Source organism: Molothrus aeneus, chromosome 1 (genome assembly GCF_037042795.1).
Source record: "Molothrus aeneus isolate 106 chromosome 1, BPBGC_Maene_1.0, whole genome shotgun sequence".
Lineage (NCBI taxonomy): Eukaryota > Metazoa > Chordata > Aves > Passeriformes > Icteridae > Molothrus > Molothrus aeneus.
The window spans coordinates 136,315,154-136,335,493 of NC_089646.1; the positions used below are offsets into that span (position 1 = coordinate 136,315,154).

Consider the following 20,340-nt stretch of genomic DNA (forward strand, 5'->3'; position numbering starts at 1 on the left):
CTCTTACATAATCTGCAGTCAGATTTACACCTTCTCTTTCCTAAACACATGTTGATGTGTTGGTTTTGGAGGTTTTTTTGGCCCTTTGAAAAGGTCTCCCTCTCTGCCCTTTGAAATTAAAAGGATAATGTTCAGGTAAAGGTTTGGTTTATATGCTGGTATGCAGTACCTTCAAGTTTCTAATACCTTTGATTTGCAGCTTACTGGATCTGTGATTAGATATTACCTACCTTCCAAAAAAGAAAGTAGTGGAAGAGATTCAATAACATGAAAATATTTTTTGATAGTAGATTTTCAGAAGCATTTGATAGGAAAGAGCTGTCATCAAAAATAAGGACCGCAGCTTCATAACTCTGAAAATTTGAGTGTTAACCTGATTTGAAACAATTCTCATGTGATTGATTTCTAGCATAGATTTGTGACCTACTTATGTAAGCAAAGAAAATACTGATCTGTGTATTGCCAGCATAGATGCACACTCTATCTCCTTGGAATTTCAGATGGCCAGAATCCTAATGGCTCACTAAGAGCATGCCTGCAGGGTATGTACCTGTAGACTGAAACTTCACTGTGTGTATGATGTTTCTCACCCTGAGCACTGCTGACGTGATTGAAATAAAACCCCACAAAACCAGAAAGATGGAATTGTCTGCTACTACCTTTTCCAGCAGTTATAGGAGTGTGCCTTGAACCTGTTATGAGCCACAACTGCAACCATGGTACATTTGGGTTTCTTACCTATGATCTTGCTGCAGCACTGATTTTCTGACAGGTTTACTCCCTGAGGTGGTTTGTGCTAATATACAGTCAGTGCCACTCCAAGGCAAATGGTGGAGCAGTAGTGCATGGGATGAGAGCTGGTGACACATCAGCGGCGACAGTGTCACCTCCAAACTCCCCCTTCATCATCTTTTCCATCCATTTTCACAGTGTTCACTTAATGCCATCTTATTTGGGAAGAGATTTCCCTTCAGTTTATGTGGAAACTAAACTCTCAGCTATGTAAAAGTGTAGGGGGAAAAATACATAAGAAAATATCAGAGCAAGTATTTCCCAAAAGTGCCATTGCGTCAGTCCTCTAAAAGTCATACTCCTAATCATGGTGAGGTTTGCCAAACCCAAAACCAAACTATGGCCTAAAAGGAAACAAAACAGAAGACAATTTCAAATACTTAATTTTAATAGGTCTCTCAAGGAACAAAAGGCATTGTGAAATTTTCCTTGGAACACCTCTATATTTAAAGGAAAACATACATTCCTTACTTTATTTCATAAAATACAATTAAGCCTAGAGAATAGCACACAATTTTCCTGCTTCATATAAGCTGTTATGTAGGATTCTCCTACAAGAAAAACTTTTAAAATATATGAAGTGTATAAAATAGTAAGTTTTGAGAAAAGAGCCGACATATATCAGCTTTGACATTAAGGGCCCTTACTAATAAATAGATTATTGAAGTCTAATACATTATTCATGGTTTGCAGACTGGCAGCCCTCCATTTACTTATATATGTAATAGTTATTGATTTCTTAAATACTTCTGTATTTTTAAAAGTTTTTATAATTTAGTGCTTTGCAAAAGCCCATCAAGAAGTCTTACTTTATTTCTCCATTAATTTATAAAGCATTTTAAAGTTTTCTTTCATGCTTCACATTGATTTGACACCTTCCAGTGTAGCAGACCAAGTCCTGCTGTCTGCATGTAGATTAATTGGAGTCCTTTCCTATGTAAACTGTCCAGCCAGCCATGAAAATGTCACTTGGTTTCTGAAAACAAAGGCTTGCTTCTGTGGAATAGCTACAGCTCCTGGAACTGGGCCTTGGAGACTTCAATACATTTCTGCTAATGATCTCTTGATTGTTACAGATGTAAAGCCAGGGCTGTTTCTTTGCAGGATGTTATCACAGCATGCTGCTTCCTCTTATTTTCCCCAAAAGAACAACTTTTTTTGAATTTGTTCTTTTTTTGTTTCGTTTCTTTGAGCAATTCTTCTGCACTCCCCTCCCTTTCCCAGAGCAAGCATCCGAGGTCTTGCTCATTTGAGTGGCTCAGGCCTGAGCTGCCTGTCCCATCGCTTGCCAGCCTGACAGATGTTGCCCTGTTTCTTGTTCCACACAGTCCTGTCAGATTCCCCCTGGATCAATACCTCTGGCTCCTGCAAAAACAGATGCTTTGAACTTCAAGAGGCAGAGCCTCCTGGCTGCCGCTGTGACAACCTGTGCAAGAGCTACAACAGCTGCTGCTTCGACTTTGATGAGCTGTGCTTAAAGACAGGTATGATGGGTCTCCTGCCCTGCACTGCCGGGCCCTGCTGACACCTGGGTTCTGCCAGTGGTCAGGACCTGCTTGATAAACCAGCACTCCTTGGCATAACCTGCATCTCTTCCTCACCTTGCTTTGGTTGGGCAGGCTCAGCTCAGCCCAAAATGCAGCCCAGGTTTCCTTGCAAGGAGCAGCAGGACTGTGCACCTATTGCTCCTTACTGTGAGGAGCAGAAAAAGCATGGTACTCTTCATACCACGCTGAAAAGTAGATCTTCTGACACAAAATTAAAAGTAATAATCAGTGTTCAGGCACCCATCTGACCTCTAGTTTACAATCAAAAGCCATGGTAAAAACTGGATATTGGTCATTTTGTGTCAGCCATCCTTTTTCATCCCGGAAGCTAACTTAATAGTGGAGCAATTCCAGCTCACTTGAGAGAGTGCCTTGGAAGCTGGGTTTGTTGAAGGGGTACAGGTCCTCTTGGAGCAGGGGACAGTCAGGTTTTGCTACCCATGCCCCAGATCCTGATTTCCAGGTGTTAGGATGCATATTACTGTGCTGGTGGAAACATTTGACTTCAATTCGTTGGACCCTGGGGGATGGAAATATAGCAATAGGTTCATTTTCTGGTTTGGGCTTTTTTTTTTTTTTCCATGAGTCATAGGCAAGGAAAACTTCAAAGAGGGACATGAGTTGTATTTTACTTCTTAGCATGGTGCATTTAAATTATTAGTTGTATCCATCTCCTTCGGTGTTTGCACAGTGGTCAGAGTTGACACAGGTGCCTTTTATTTTTGCCATTGAACTTGTTCTTGCTTTATTGAAGTAATATACTTAATAAGCAGCCAGAAGAAAAGTGTAATGATTAAAAATATCAGTGCCCATGGATGTGCCATGCTTGAAAGTCCTGACTTCCTCAGTTCTGTTTATGATTATATAATTTTCATAGATTGGTACCAAGAAAGAGTGAGCTAATCTAGTATGAAAACCAATTTTGGTTCCAGGCCAAAAATTTCTGAATTTTAAGCTGATGCTCTTCTGCCCCTGCTGTAAATGGCTGCAGAATAAGAGGCTCTTTTTGAGGACTTTCAGCACGATATGTGCTACCAAAGGGCAGAATTTCAGTTCCTTACCCTCCTGTCCACAGCAGACACATATGTTCACATATGCATATGGATACTGTATGGCCCCTGGGGCTGTTGTGCTAGCGATCATATATTCCCACAGGCATTTATTCAGGCAATTATCACATGTGTGATCTGTAAATATTACACACTTATAGGAAAAAAGCCCCAAATGAAGCAGAAAAGGGGATAATGTGTGGCTTTTTTACTGGGTGCATGTTGTCTAAAGTGATTTTTATAGTTTCTTGTGTAGGCCTTATTGTGGAAAACCATATGTTTAAAACCATAGGCCCTTTTCCAAAGCAATGTACTACCCTTGAGAGAGCATCTATTTTACACAGGCCAGATCTTAAATTCATTTGCAAGAGAAGAGAAGATGGAGTTCTCACAGCAGCCATGCCATGCTTTTCCTTGAAGAACAGCTCTTGCTTTTTCATATCCTTGAGGTTGGTGCTGGATCTGCCCTATGGGTGAGGAACTGATGGTGGGAGTAAGGCATCACTTTGCATCGATGTAGTCTCTTTTCTACTTTCTTATTTCCTAGGGATTGAACAGGGGACTGTAGTAATTGTGAGGAAAAGCAAACGTTACCCAAGAAACACTGGAATTCTTAGTTTGTGCTTTAGGTTCCACCATCTATCTGTGAAGATCCTTTTTTGTCTTTTCCTTTCCACATTTTTTCTGGCATTCAGATTGTACAAAGCCTGGAGTACAACACCTGAGGGTAGCAGAAATACTCACACACGTGTTTGTGGAGGAGCCCTCCTGCACTTGCAAGTGATGAAGGTCCTTTTAGTTTCTGGTTGACGTACCTACTTTAACGACTACAGTGTTTTCCTTATAGCGTGAATGAATACTTTTTGTTTTGATTGCAATCTCTCATTCTTGCTTACACTGAATATTTTAGCTCGGGGCTGGGAGTGTACCAAAGATCGCTGTGGAGAGACCAGGAATGATGACAATGCTTGTCACTGCTCTGAAGACTGCTTAAGTAGAGGAGATTGTTGTACTAATTACCAAGTCGTTTGCAAAGGTAGGTCTTTGGTCTTTCTACCTCTTATCTTTCCAAGCCCAATAGAAGGCAGGGTAAAGAGTTTTCATCTAAAGGAGGAACTCTCCTTGTTTTGCTTTGATTTTTTTTTTTTTTTAGGAGGTGGGGGAAGTGGGGAATCGCATTTTTAAATTTCTGGGCACTAGCAGAGGTAAATAATAGGTTGAAGGATGTTATCTTTGCCTGTAGAGGTAATGGTCGGAAGAGAAGAGGTGGAGGTGGGTGAAGAAGAGTTTAAAGCAAAGCTCTAAAGTGCTCAGATTCGTTTTTCTCCATCACAGGGAGTGCAGGGGTATCTAATGATCCGAGAAGGAACGGAGCATTCCTAGATATGTTATCTCTGTCCCAAAGACCTCTCTCCACCCCCACCACAAAAGCTCCTGCTCAAACCACTTGGCCTAATATCTGCAGGCTCTGTTTCTTGTGGAAGAGGAGTTGCAAGGGCTATTGCTGGGCTTCAGGTGACCATGACACACCATGGCTGCAGAACAGCCCGCGTTGCCTGGCGGGTGGATGGGCTTTGAGGACTTTATTTTCATCCACTGCTCTGCTCTTTTAGAGCGTGGATGCCTGTCTATTGTGTCTGCCATGGACAGCAGGCCTTCTGGTCCTTGGTAATGAGTTCTACTGGTTTTTGCTTTTGTATTTCACCTAGTTCTTAGGTTTTTTTTCATTCATTAACTTTGCAGGGGCAAGGGTTACAGTTTGAAATTGTTTCACATTTTTGGACAAATGCATGTGTTCACAAAATTGTAATTGTCCAGATCCATCCATACAGTGAAAATGGGCCTTTTTGTTTACTTGTGTTTTGCTGTTGGGAATCCAAATGGAGTGTGTATTTTTCAACAAATCCCTGTAGATTGTCCTTCCCCTTCCCAAATAAACCAGAAGCTGAGATCACTTGAATACTGGTATAGATTCCAGTTCCTGCCTTTTTTGTGAGCTTCCTCTCACAGGGGTCAAAACAGAGGAATTAGTGTCTCTAGCTTTAATGCACATAATCTTCATTTAATTGGGTAATAACAAATTATATCATCAACCCTGGAACTCTGACATGACTAAGCTTTATGTGAGAACAGTGTTTCCTCTTTATTTGTGCCTTTGCACATCTGAGGATAGTGTGTTGGGTTTTTTTTTTTCCCTTGGAAATTGTCCATCCACCTCCTGTCATGGTCAGTTGGAATTGCTGCAGCACACATTTCCAGCATGTCTTTTCTATGATGTTTTTTGTTTCATTCTTTTAATTGAATTGCAGTTCCTCTATAAGTGCCAGGTTCAGAAAGTAGGGTTGTTAGTTAATAATTTGGTTTTTTTCAACTGATCTGTAAAAATGCAAGTCATGAGCCACTATGAGCCACTCTATAGACAGCATTCATCAGTGAAAACCTTAAGAAAATAGTTGATTACACAAAGTAATTTCAACTAATGTAGCTCTGAAAGAGTATTTAATGCTTTTTTTAGCTTGAGTCTCACCTGATCCATGAGCTGATCCCCTCTCTAAGCCAGCTGGAAACTATTTAGAGTTGTTTTGCTTCCCCAGAATGAATTTTGTTCTATGCCTTTAGACAGCTGAATCAGCTCATGGAGCCATGAGAACTGATGGTAGGAGGGTGGGAATTCACACACAGAAGCAGCACTACCTGTTTTTGACAGATCAAAAATTAAAAAAAAAATTAAATAGATGACCACTGTGCCTAAAGCATTACCACTGTCTCCTGCAGTCAAAAGGACACTTTTAACTCCAGTTTTAAGAGCTTCTTGTAGAAGTGCTAGTTTGGATATTTTTGTTGAATAGAATATAACCAGGTCACTTGTTCAGCTTTGTGAAAAGACATTCTCATTACTCATGGGAAGTATGACAAGTCAGTCCATTAACTGGAGCTAGACTTTATTTTTTTACATATATTTTCTGTGAAACCTGTAGCTGTATCCACAAATTTTGTATTTTTTTGTTTTTTGAAACTCCAATGTGAATTTTCTGGTAGGAGAAACCCACTGGGTGGATGATGACTGTGAAGAGATAAAGACTCCTGAATGTCCAGCAGGGTAAGTGTTTGTTTTGCTTGCATCTGGAAAGGCAAATGCAGCAAAGCCAGTGGTCCCCAGCTCTGCCTTGGACCTCTGCCCATCACATTTCTGCACTGGCTCTGTCATGCAGGCTGAATAACTGTGGGTTGGATGCTTTCCTGGGCTTCACCATTTCTAAAGTTAGGCTCATAATACTGTAATGTATTTGCCTTTATTTAAGCTCATAATATTGTCATGCATTTGCCTTTGTGCTGCTGGATGAGTAGTGGTGGATGATATTGAACTCTTGGTCTTCAATCACCTGCTGCTGGGTTTGCCTGCCTCACTTACGTGCAGAGGGAAGGTAGCCAGACTCCTCTGAAGTCAGTGGAAAGGCCTAGGCTGTTCTGCTTTCAGTAAAATTCAGGTTAAGCCATACGTGAGCACAGTTCAGGCCGTTCATTTGTTTTTTTAAGTATAATTTTGTACTTTTAGCATTATGCCCTTAAATGAAAGGATTTCTAAACTGCAGTGGGGTACAGACTTAGTGAGGAACTTGAGCATATGAGTAATATGGAGAAAGTAAGTAACTTTTGAAACCATTTGTCTCACTATTATCCCCAAAGGAAAGCATCTGCTCTGGTGCTGTGTTGGGTTGCAGCTCAGCCTGTGCTGTTGGGAGGATAGTTTGGAGATGCTTCTCCTAGTGACAGTGACAGCTGCTAATCCCTGCAGCAGATGACATTAAAAGTCCAGGTGTGTCCATCCATGGCATGTATCTGCCTGCTTGGACTTGACTTTCAATAGCAGTAGTAAATTCAAAAAGTAATAAAGTGATAAGAAATACTGTCATCTTTAGTATGTTAGAATGAACTGTGCCTCACAGAGTATGCTCCAAATGCCCCATGGACTTATGTTTGAGAAAGAAGACCAACAATCATGAGACGTGGTTTTTAACTAGAGATTGTGTGCTGGACTCAGTACTTGTGCATGGTAAATTTCCTTCTCCATCACCTTCTATAAGCATTTGCCTTTATGGGTTATATCTTTTCAGCTCAGGGAAGATGTCTTTTATGTTGGATATCAGCCCTTTCACTGGCTGTGAGTGAGCACTGGCTGTTACTAAGTGTCAGGATTATCAGTTTCTCATGATCTGTTAAGTGTGTAAAAGACTGTAGGTATATAGTTTATACAATAACTGAACTTCTGGATTTCCTAGAGGCTCAGTGAGCAAGTGGAAATTAAAAAAAACTAAAATTTTGAAATGCTGCTTTATATTCCTGCTGTTTTTTTCTTTAGCTTTGTTCGTCCTCCTTTGATCATCTTTTCTGTGGATGGTTTCCGTGCATCATATATGAAGAAGGGGAACAAGGTCATGCCCAATATTGAAAAACTGAGTGAGTACCTGTATTTTCTGTCAATAAATGAAAGACAGTCTCCTGCAGCTCAATTGCTTTCTTTGTTTGTTGAGCAACAGAAGGGTCAGCATGGAGATGAAATGGCAGAAGTCCCCTTTAAATTAGGTGGTATCTACTGGTGACTTGAAAACACCCTGAATAATGCAGCACATTATTCCCAGCTGCTGCTTTGGGAAAGGCTGCTCAGAATCAGTGACCTTTATGTGGTTCTGTCAGCAAAGAAGTTCATCTTTAGTACATGATACATATACATGCTTACAGGCTAGTTGGTAGGTGCCCACAAAATTTTCCACTTGGTTCAGAAATGTCAGAAGTATGGATAAGTGGCTGCAGAAGCTGTACTTGGATGCCTGGTAACTGGATGAAAACATGCCCTGCACTCATCCTCCTGGCAATGGGCATCCCCATGGGTTTGTGGAGGACTGGGTGCACTGAATATTTGAGCCTCTCTGTACAGCATGGTGGTTTGTGTGTTCCTGTACCCTTGAAATATGTTGGGGTTTTTTCCCCTGTGTAGCCAACTATGGTTGGTTCAATGATCTTGAAAGTCTTTTCCAGCCTAAATGATTCCATGATGGGGGGGGGGGGGTGCTGAGGCCACAAAGCCCAGTGTGAAACTGCAGCTTTGGTGTATTTATTACTTAAAATAAACCTGTGTTGTCTCATGTTGTTTTAAGTATAAAGACACTTCCAATGACTCCAGATGGAGACTATCTCAGGAAAAAAAAACAATCTATGGGAATATAGCTGGTTCTGTAGTCATCTGGAGGCATTATTTCAATTGTCAGTTGTGAAGTACAAAGAGTGCATGAATAGATTTACTACTGCCCTTACTGCTGACTGCTGTTAAGCAGCAGAAAGTTCATTCAAATTAGTTAAAATTTAACTAGTTTCTGCATCATTTTGAGTCACAGAAATCACTTTCTCTTGTTTGGTTTTCCATGTCTAAGAGCTTTGCTTCCTCACATTTGCATTTGATTTTTCAGGATCTTGTGGTACACATTCTCCTTATATGCGACCTGTTTACCCTACAAAAACATTCCCCAACTTGTACACCCTTGCTACTGTAAGTCCCTGGGAAGGATTTTTTTATGATAAAATGTTGCACTGGAGTAGAAATATGTGTTATGGGAAGCAAGGTTTAAAAAAAAAATATATATATATGTGTGCAACTGTTACATTGTCCATGCTTTTTGGTATTTATTTATGTTAAGTATTTTCTTCATTTTGAAGAAAAAGTATTTAAGTATTTTCTTTTATTTTGAAGTGGTGAAATGGATTGTATCTCCCCACTATACACTGTCAACTGTCACAGCTTTCCTATGCTTTCTTGTGTCTGCTTTTGCAGTTATTTGTACTGCTGCATAATTACAGGTCAAAGTTTTCCTAGGGGGAAAAAACCCACCCCTGCAATGCTGCCCTGAACACAACCAGCAGTTGTTTCTCTGCTGGAGCAGTCGGAGTCAGGGGGGCAGCGTGCAGCTGCTGAGTGTCTGGCCATGCAGAGAGAGGAGCCTTCGCTGTGCTGTGGTGGCAGGGCTGGCAGCCAGGCTGTCCCCACACCTGTGTGACACTAATAGTGCTCCAAAAGCTGCCATAGGGGACTCTCCACCTGCAGCTGAAATTTTTTTCCCTTTTTTTTTTTTTTTTTTTGCACAGCCACTGACTGCACAAATGTTTAAATGGATGAGACAGGAGCATATGGAGAAAGAATAGGTTGGGAGGGGAGAGGGCCCAGAGAAAGGAATTTTCTGCTCTTCTCTCTGAATTGCTTTTACTGTGGGACAAATTATGGTATAAAGCCATGGCTTTGGGTGATCTACCTCAATTTTTTTTTCTTGGAAATAATTTATCTAACAGAAGCAGTCATGAAGATAAAAATAGTAAAAAATGGAAATGCTAAGTGTTACTCTTGCAACCAGAGAATGAATTACTGTGTCCAGAAAGGGCATTCATAAAGAAGAACTGAAAGTACAAACAGATCTTTTTTTTATACATATATACTTTTTCTTTGATGACCTCAAACTAACTTTTAAACAGTGTGAAAAACTTGAAAGTATTGAGTAACAGGAGTTTATTTTTTTAGCACAATTCAATCATCTCTTACTGCTTTCATTACTACAGCCAGATTTAAATCTACTTATCTGAAAGTAAAAATATTTTCCATTATGTAGTTACAAAGATACTTATTTTAAAATAATTTAGTGGTACTTTCAGATAGCTAGGAAGCACTGCACTTGTGTGCATTAGAGTTTTACTAATTAATCTACTTCTGCACAAAGGGACTCTATCCTGAATCACATGGGATTGTTGGCAATTCGATGTATGACCCAGTGTTTGATGCCAGCTTCAGTCTTCGAGGGCGAGAGAAATTCAATCACAGATGGTGGGGAGGTCAACCAGTAAGTTTCAAATTCCCTCCTACTTTTTTCTTCCTCCCTTTTCTCCCCTCCCCCTGTGCTGTGGAACATAGCCAATAATAATAATTAAAAAAACCATATGTGAACAATTTGTACCTAATCCCTACCCCCTCCCCCCTGGCGTGGCCCTCTGTCTATCAGTTTAATGCAATGTTTTGAGTTGGCTTTTGCTTTTCAGAATAATAAATCCATTGACTATGGAAAGGTCCTTGCACTGATAAGTATAAATTAGACATAGCTAGGACAAAACCCTCACTTGAGGCAGCAGTATAACACTGTGATTTTGTTACTATGGTATAATGTTTCCTTTTCGTTATGGGTTTCCTAGGTTTTTGTCCTAGTAATGTTCTTGAGAAGTTTTAGTGTAAATATTTTGTCAGCATAGCATGGCATAATTTCATAATTACTGTTAAAGTCCACAAGTAATCACTGTTACCTGATTCCTGTTACACTGTTCCAGAGGCTGTGGAAACTTGAGAATTAATTTCTGCCTTGAGCACAGCAGCAGAGGCTGGTCCAGTCTCTTAGGTTAGTGATGGACTTGGTTTGTCTAGGTCTGAACCCTTATTCTAGGCAAGGAGATGGAGTCCTTCCAAGTATTCTGTGTTACTACAGCAAAGACAGTCCCTTTGCCTCTGCTTCACTTTCCCCATTGGTGCATGCTGTGTGGCTTGCTTTGTAAGTAAACAAATCAGTAAGTTTTAAGTGCAGGAAGCCAAGGTGCATGCACATTTCATTGCACTGATTGCTTTGGGAACTATGGTTCGAAATGCTCTCTGATTAATTAACCTCACAAAAGAATGAGATGGTAAAGGTGAGGAAATCAGAAGGGGTTTGAGAGCACCATAATCTGTCATTTCTGTTTGCTGAATTGATCGATATCATCCCTCAAATCTCTTAAAACAGAAATATCCCAAGAGGCTAAAGGGAGTTATTCTGACAGTTGTAGGCTTAGCAAGTGTCTGTGCTGTCTGCAAGTCATTTGGTCCTCAAAAAATGTGAGACAAGGCAATTTAGAGCAACAGGCAGATGTGTCTGGCTGTAGCTGAGGCAGAATGAGGTATTTGTGCTGTTGTAAAGCCTGTCAGTGAGTGTAGGCACTCCCTTGGCTAGCTATGACCTGGGTTAGCTTTTGGCATGGGTGGTGAGGAGAAGACAGGCTGAGGAACATAGCTATTACCTTTCCAGATGGAAGCAAGGAATCAGGATCAAAACTAGGAGCAGCAAAAGAGCAGCAGTGTGTAACCTCTTTATCTCAGCTACAGCCAGAGCCACACTGTTAAAACCTGCTCCAGTCTGGAGTTGAGCTCATAGATAATCCTGTGGCTCAACTGCTGTGTGACAACTCATAGAGCAGTTGGAATTTAATTTTGCATTGCAAATTTAATTCTGCATCTTACCTTAATCATGGTTAGGTAGGAGTTAGTGGAGAACTAATTGTTGGGGCTTGTACAAATGTGTGTACTTTTAAAATATGATATTTTAGAAGTACAATATAAGTCTATGAAGACTTCATCACCTCCTATGTTGTGTGAGGAACATTGTTAATTCCCACACCTATGCTACTCCAGGGAATAAAAGATTTTCTGGATGAAAAATTTCATCTGAGAAGAGTTCAAGGAAGTTATGCAATAGTGGGTGACCTTATGCTGGATGAAATCCTCAGAGGATGGGGCGTGTGTGTGTGGGGGTGTTGCATACCCAAGGAGGGATAATAAAATAAACCAGTTGTTCTGAAAAATTGTTAAAAAGGAAACACACAAATCATGCAATAAACTGGACATGTCTTAGGAAAATTGGAAGCAAATGCACAGAGGAAGGACTATAATTCAATCCCCATACACAATAATATGAGGGAAACACATAAATTGGGCAAATCTGATATAGTGGCCACAATAGCTGGATAAGGAGGTGATACATCTCTTGCAGAAATATGGTATAAATTATACTCTCTCTGCATGTGCAAGAATTGCACATTTGATAAGAGAACTGCAGATTTTTATAAGAGAGGAAGTTATCTCTGTCTATATATTGGTTAGATACAGTCAGCTTCTAATACCTTTTTATAATTTTCTTTAAATATGACATTGACATAGACTGCCCAAAATAGCTGGGCATTGAAAGATGAGACAGTTCAATTAAGGGGGTAGAAAGGGATGCCTGGTCTATGTATCAAAGGAATCCTGTCTGTCATATCACATATTCAGCTGGCTCTTTTTATGTCCTGGGTCTCAAACTGAAGTATTCAAAACCTGCAGAGTGGAATATGGTTTGCACAGGATAAGAAATTACTATTTTTCTGTGCAAAAAGGCAGAAAAAGTGTCTGCGATTCCCAGCTTTGTATTATGGCTAAAATGCCTAGAAGAGAATGTAATTTAACGTTGATAATTTCTGAAATATTTTCTTGCTCCTGGAAACTGGCCTACTGTATGGCTCTATGAAAATATAGAGGGGTTTGGTGGTCTTTCCTTCTTTCCTTCTTTCTTTCTTTAGTTGTTCTAATACTCAGTCTTTTGCTGAAAAACAGCCAGATTACCCCAGACATCAGTGGGATTTGGCAGATGAATATCTGGATGCTTTTACTCCATGAATTATGAGAAATTAATAGCATTAGGAAAGGGAGAAGGGGGAGAAAGTAGCTTGGAAGTGTTTCAGGGTACTCTAGCTGGTTATGGGACTTCCTGATTTAGTATACAATGTTGATTTATTATATAAGCTTAAAACAACCTTGTTTTCAAAACAAAAGTGTTTCATAGGAAACAGCCATAAAACCACTCCTCATACTGCAACAGCATCTCACAGAAATGGTGAGCATCAGGGCCCATGGGGGAAACTAAGTTTACTGCTCATTTTTCATGACACTGACATTCTTGTTTTCATCCCAAGTAACTTTAGGCACTAAATTTAGGCCCCAGCTGTCTTTGGCTTCTGTTAAGCACTAGTTTTCCATGTCTTGGTTTGATGTAGTGAGTTTAAACTTACACTACACATATTGGGGTTTTTTAAAGTGATCTTTCATGATCTTTAGAAATAACCCATTAGCCTCTCTGAGGTCAGAAGAGGCAAGGTATACAACTGCTGGTTAACAGGGACGGAGAGGCTCCTTCACAAGGTAACCAGGCTTGCATTTGAGTTTGGGTCCAAAAGATGTCCTTCACTTCAGAAATATCATGATTATAAAAGTATTGATGGATGTTTAGGGTGCCTTGTATGTAGCTTTAAATTCACTATCAACCTTTTAAAGACTACAACCCTCAAAAAAGGCCTATCTTGAGATGTTAATCCTTAAACGTGGCCATGACATTCCTAGGTATCAGACAGCATGTTGTGAAACTATCTTGGTAGTTTTCAAGGTATGCCTGTGGACATTAGCTATCATCACCCTGCTATATCTTAACTTGATATTCCTGATTCATCCAAATTTATATATCAGTATTTAGAATAAAACCATTATTGGAATTTTGTTGTTTTGTCTGTCTAATAATTACAGACAGAGCTTCAGAATGCTGTCATATGCCTTTCCATCCTGAACAGGTCTTGCAATCACTTTGTTGATTGGTAGAGGAAGCAGAAGGAGAGATGTCTGTAATTCTGTTTTATAAGTACTTCTTTTTATCCAGCTTGAGCCATGAACAAGCAACAGGACTCTGTATATTTAATAGACTTCTTGTACCAAAAATCTTCTGTCTGGGCAAAAAGGCAATGCTTAGTTGCCAAGTCTGGGAGAACATTTCTGTCACGTAAGAAGTGTGGAAGGGGCTACTCCATACTTTACCTTGTTGGCAGAACAAATTGCAAATGGTGCAGGAATGTTATTAATTCTACATGCTTGCACCAGTCTTGTACACATTTCTTTACTAGGAAATGCTGTGATTTCCTCCTTCCCACCTCTGCCTAGATCTGGGAGGGATTTCTCATTGCTACATCAGCCTTTGATTCATCTGACACATCAAATATGTGTCAGCCTTTGTGAAGTTGTGGGCTCTTGTTTACTCATGGAAGATTAAAACCAGGGAGGTGTCCTACTTTCTGTGCAGGTTTTCAAAGAAAATTCCACAGCTATCTTGAATAACTCTGGATTAAGTGCTTGCACACCTGTGTGCAAATGTGTCTAGCAGTAAGAAGAAGGGAGAACCTGGGACTTCCATGTTCCATATGACATCTAACTTATTGCTTAGCCTTGTCTACTTTCATCCATAAGTAATGGAGAAGAATTGTAGTCATTCAACACAAAGGATATAAAAATAAAAGTGATTCAACTTACAGGATATGTTTAATATATATCTAGGAAAGCACGTATACTACTTTTTGGGACACATGCCAGTGTACTAGGTTTGAATTTGTGATTGCATATTTTAATAGGTCTTTCTATATTGGAAAAGCTGGATATTGTTGGTTTGATGGTAGGAAGGTAGAGTGGTTGATGTCATTATTTTTCAAATATTTATTCCCCTTCTCTCTGCTTAAGCAAATTAATTCAGAAGTATGTCCTTTATAAAGTTTGCAATACAATTAAGCTTGTCCCCTCTGCAAACCAGAAGAGGACATTTGACATGGTTAAACAGCTGACTATAAAATTCTAACATATTAACAGTTAAACCCAACAAAATTATGTATGGCAAATGAATTGCATAAGCTCACAAATGGTACTGACCTTGCAGAACAATAACCCTTATTTACTTCCTAATTTCAGCTGGTTTGAATGGACAAGGTAGAGAGGGCATCTGGCAACCTTTTTCTATCCCACCCTCCTGCATAACTTGTAGACTGCCTTGAAAGACAATGAATTTAACTTAGACAGTGAGAGGTGTTCACTGGTGGTAAGACTACAGTAAGAGTTTGCTGCCAACAATTCTACTGAAGTTATTATCCTGTAACCAAAGTACTAAATAAACTTGTGTGCTCCCATCAGTTGCTCCAGTCCGTTGTCTAATTTTGCCTATCCATTAAGGGGTCTGGGTAACAAAGGTATCTCTAGTAGAAACGGCTCTGCTAGATGCATCAGCAGTGTCTCAACTCCAAAACATGATGAGTATTTTATTTAGAGCTTGATCAATGCAAATAGAAATTCTTCCACCTCGATATGGCTGCTTCTCTGCATGCTGAAAGACATCCACAAACATAGTGCTGAGTAGCAGTTTTAGGTACCGTGGTGCTAGTGTTGTATTTTCTTAATTTGGATTTAAATAAATCAAGGGCTGGCTGGTTTGTTTTTTGGGGTTTTTTTTCCCTTCCTCTTAAAAAACAAAGGAGAGCAGAGGTCCAGTAGTGATTTGATGTAAGTTTGAGTTGAATCAGGATCTGCCTGCCAAAGTCAGGATGGTGTCGTTGAGACTCACTCAGATGTTGTAGACAGATAGGGGCCCTTTGATTTGCTGATCTTTGACTTCAACAGATCCTTGTCTTAGCTATTCATCTTATTTCAAGTGCAGCAGACACATGTACTCATCTAAACTGCTAATGCCAATGTAAATGGCTGCATTCCTGAGGTGAAATACTGGCAGGTGCAGCTCTTCCCTCTCTGAAGCCTTTAGGCTGAATGCCTTTAGGCTGCACCTATTTCTTTTAGGACTGCACAACTGGGAGCGATCTCCATTTATGTGCATTACCCCAGTGCATGCTGTTTCAGATGAAGAACACTCTATGCTCAATGAGAATAAAAATATAGCAACCTTTCTCACACATGTGCTGGCTACTTGGTGAGATACCAACGATCCAGTTATTCATCTGTCAGGATGACAAGTGTTTTACTTGCCTGACTGGAGGGAGAGTGTCTTTTGGCACGTGTTTAAAATCTCTGCCTAAAACACACAGGGTCAGAAGGGAATTCAGCTGTGTAAGGAGCAGCACAGGATGTCTTCAGCTGCTGAGGGTTGAAACTGGCTGGTCTCATTTAGACAGCCAGGCAGACTGGACAGTTTGGGCCTGTGTGGACCAAAGTACTAGGAATTCAAACTAGAGTTTGCAGATGGTAAAATCCAAACACAGAATTCTCTGGACTTAGCTTGTTGGTACCTTCCCAAAGATATCTGCAAAATTATTTAGAATGTGCAAGAACAAAAACATTTTCAAAGAAAAATCTGTTGTGGGGAAAATGGTTCTCCAAGTAGAGCAAGACAGAGCATAACAACAGTAGGAGCTGGCACACATTTCATGCTGAATGTGTCTTTGACCACCTTTCTCTGCCAGGACTGGGCTTTTCTCTATGAATAAATCTGCAATGCAAAGGAAATTGCTTTAAGTGTGGGCCCTTTTTCACCTGTGAATACCATGAGGCACTAATGAATATGTAATGAATAACTGCCTTTAATTAGACAGTATCTAGGCTGGTTATATACCCTGATGTGCTGATTTATGTGGCACAAACAAGCATCCTTGCATTGCAATCATACTTCTGACTGCAGTGTGTGGGCTGAGTGACATGGCCACTGGGTTGTAGGCACGCTTCCTTTCCTGTTCACTTACATCCTTCTGTCCCATCCCATCAGAGCTAGTATCCTGTGATATTCAAACTTCAGTATCCTGAGATACTGAAAACCATATTCAACTATAACCCCCAAATTCCAGTATAAATTCAAAACATTTTTTTTGGCAGTTACTGTGCAGCCACATCATTTTCTGATCATTGTCACTATGCAACATATGCTGCTGGTGCAAGGCTGGGGCTGCAGAGGCTGGGGGAGATGTTTTGGGGACTTGCTGTTTGGTGGCAGCTTTTGAGTGTTTGTAAATATGAACCGAGCCTGAAGTCAGATCCTTCAGGAGAAGCACCTGAAAACAAAGAGTGGGCTCCAAACCCGTGGCCATTCTGCTTCTGATCTTGCTGCACGTATTTAGTAAAACATCCTTTCTATAGTGTTACTCTGGATGTAGTTTTCACTGGAAAAGAGGTTTCTAGCATTACTAAAAAGTTAGAACAAAATGAAAACAAATGACCTTTTATAGATATAATCTTGATTTAATTGGACTGAGTCCAGTCAGATTTGGTGGAGTAGAAGATGAGAGGTAAAGGTTGTGTCCAGGGCAATGGAAATGCAAATATGACCAATTTTCCCATAAATAACATTACAATATCCAAATCTAATTGCTTTTAACTATAGCCTCATTGTGCAAATGATCTTTCATTACTGTGCCAAATCAATTTCAATTAAGACTGATGTGTGAATAATTCAGGCATGACATTTGAATGATGCATGTCCAGATGACAGTTTATAAGTGCCTCTTTGAGCAAGGTACAGGGACTTTGTATTTTTAAAGAGTTGATTTAAAGTAAACAAAAACCTGCAATTATTACATAAGTGAGCTACATTTTGTCTTAAAGCTTCATTAAGTGTATACATTGCAGTATGCATAGGTAATGGGAGGAAATAATCTAGCTCTATACACACTGCCACTTTTGAAATGAGTTTTGAGATAATTTGGATAGTTCCTTGCAAGAGAAATTTAGTTCTGTAGAGCTATAAACATATCTTGCTTTCCTTGATATTTATATTTATATTGCTTTCCAAGATATTTATAAAAATATCTTGCTTTCCTTGATTGTGAATCTTTCTGATTTTCTAACATTCTCATTCCCCTGCCTTGTGTAGAGTCATAGGATAAAAGAGAGAAAGAGGGTGGTAAGGATAACCAGGAGTATGTGGTATAGCTTTCATTAGAGAAAGATCAAACAAACCTGTGTTTAAAAAGGAATGAATAGAGAGGAATATCATGAATGTTGTATAGAAGTGGAAGAGAAAAGATTAATTACCTGTTTTGGAGTATGAGAATGGTACCCTAACCCCATTGAAAACCAGCAGGTTTTAAACCAAGCAAAATTAAAAATGCACTCACGGAGTGTGTGACTACATTGCAGAACTTTCTACTGCAAACTGATTTATAGCTAGAAAAAATGCAAGGGACTTGAAGGATTGGAAAAAGGGTTTGAAAATTTCATGGAGATTTTTTGGCCATTCCCAGCAATCACCCCATCGGGTGAGCTCAAGAAGTTCTTCAACATCTGTGTAGGAAGGTGTCCCTCCCTGCAGTCTTAACACCTCTGTGTCACTCTCTGTGGCCTTTTTTGTGTGCTCTCTTCTAACACGTCTTCTGCTGATGGTTACTGATTGTAGGATACTGAGAAGAGGGACATTTATGCAGACGCTGATTAGTGTTAAGGTATGTTCCTTTCTAACTGAGTATCCTCCAAAACCTGAATGCTAAAAGGGTCAGATGAGTAGTGCTGGGTTTTGAAAACAAAATTAAATACTGGAGGAATTCCTGACCATGAAACTTAGTGCTTTTAATTAGAGCAACATAGAGATTTAGGGGTGAAAGTCCACAGCACAGCAGCTAACCCACTGCTGCAGAGTTTGCATAGGTTTGTCACTCCTCGTTTTCAAATTAGGGCTGAGCTGAAAACTGCAATTTTCACTTCTAGGCTCAGGGTAGAAGAATGTGTCCTGAAAACATTTTCTTTTGATTTCAGAAAGTCATTAGAGATCTGAACACATTCTAATCCTCTTATATTTTCCTCATTAGATTTGGATTACTGCAGCCAAGCAAGGGGTGAAAGCTGGCACGTTCTTCTGGTCTATGTAAGTACCTTCTGTTTAAACTAATAATTCAGAATTAATTCAATATAAGTATTTATTAAGTTGTTTTCCTTTCTCTAATAATTCGGTAGGTTGGAGACTTTATTTGTAACCCTCTATTTGGGCAATGTTTCTGATAACCAAAGCTGATGCTACTGTTTGCTGCTTTAGATTCATGCACTGACTTTTAAGAGTTGCATAAAGAAAAGATGTGTGCCTATGTGAAAAATTGCTGTCTTTCATTTCAAAGTGTGGTTTTTTGCTTCCTCAGTATTGCTAGCAATGTTTCTTAGTCCTCTGAGTGTGGAAGACTCTTGTTGTCCTCTTATGTTTTTGACATCACCAGTCTAATTTATTTAAAGGTCGGATTCATTCATTTTACAATACAGTCTGGTCCTTTGAGCAAGATACCCAATTTCCCTTTCCTAAGAGGCAGCCTTGAGGATCTCTGCTGTTTGTTCTCTTGTTCAATTTTGTCAACTTATTTTCCCTTATTCCCACTAAAATATATCTTTACAACCAAAAATGAATGAATTTTGATAATTTTTGAGGAATTCATGTAGATCAGCTATTACAGCTTCTGGCAGGATTGCAGGAGCAAAGACAATGTTTATGCTACAAGACTGAAATAATAAGGGGATTTGACTATTTTTCCTTTGTGATTCCTTTAGAAATAGTATGGTTTACTGTTCTAAATATCATAAAGCATGTGGAGGGAATAATAAAATACACCACAAGCTGATGATAGGTTTAGGCTTGCAAGATGAAATCTGACAGAGTTCCACTGTGGTGCTCTACAAACTAAACTATAGCTAAATAGTCTACATAAGCACCCTGGCCAATGCATGCTTGGGGATACAAAATGTAAAAAAGGTGGCTAAGGATAGGTTGTATGAATGGTACTAGGAAGGGAGTGAGGCAGCCAATTTATGTATGATTGAAATATATATGTCTTAAAGCTGTATTATTTCATTCGGTGCACAGAATATTTTTGGGAGAATTTTCAGGCAGACTTTTTCAGGAAAATAGAATTTTCAAAACATTTTAGTCAGAAATGAGTTAATTGAACTAATGGATTTTCTTTTTTTCATACTGCACAAGTAATAAGAACATAAAAGTTGGACAGTATCCAAAATCATTATTCCAGTTTAAGATTTTTGCCTTATTTGCAAATTTTAGAATAAATTCTTATTTTTATGGTTTTTTACAACCCGAAGTTCTCCATGTAGCTGGAGACTGAGGACTACTGTTTGTCTACACGGCATTAAAAATGAAGGCATTTGCAAATGGCTGCTGCCATCTCTATTTCTCTTGCCAGAGGTTTCCAAATAGTGCTGAATTCAGTTCATTATGGTGACTGATGGTGGTGTCTGATTCCTGCCTTGGGATTCTGCTCCTGAGCTAAAGGATTCTGGACTGACTGTGCCATTCTATTAAAATGACTATGTGGTCACTGACCTGCAGAGCTTTCCTAAGATG

The 20,340-nt window shown here is 39.5% G+C and overlaps 1 protein-coding gene across 4 annotated transcripts in view; it reads left to right on the forward strand.

The window, feature by feature from the left end:
* The window catches only part of ENPP2 (ectonucleotide pyrophosphatase/phosphodiesterase 2), a 72,443-nt gene that overhangs the window by 19,417 nt on the left and 32,686 nt on the right, over positions 1–20,340 (forward strand). For all 4 annotated transcript variants that reach the window (XM_066565803.1, XM_066565780.1, XM_066565787.1 and 1 more), the window contains exons 3-9: positions 2,121–2,276; positions 4,299–4,424; positions 6,428–6,488; positions 7,749–7,846; positions 8,854–8,933; positions 10,150–10,269; positions 18,809–18,864. In XM_066565803.1, coding sequence (XP_066421900.1) covers positions 2,121–2,276; positions 4,299–4,424; positions 6,428–6,488; positions 7,749–7,846; positions 8,854–8,933; positions 10,150–10,269; positions 18,809–18,864 — 697 coding nt within the window. The remainder of the gene's footprint in view (positions 1–2,120; positions 2,277–4,298; positions 4,425–6,427; positions 6,489–7,748; positions 7,847–8,853; positions 8,934–10,149; positions 10,270–18,808; positions 18,865–20,340) is intronic.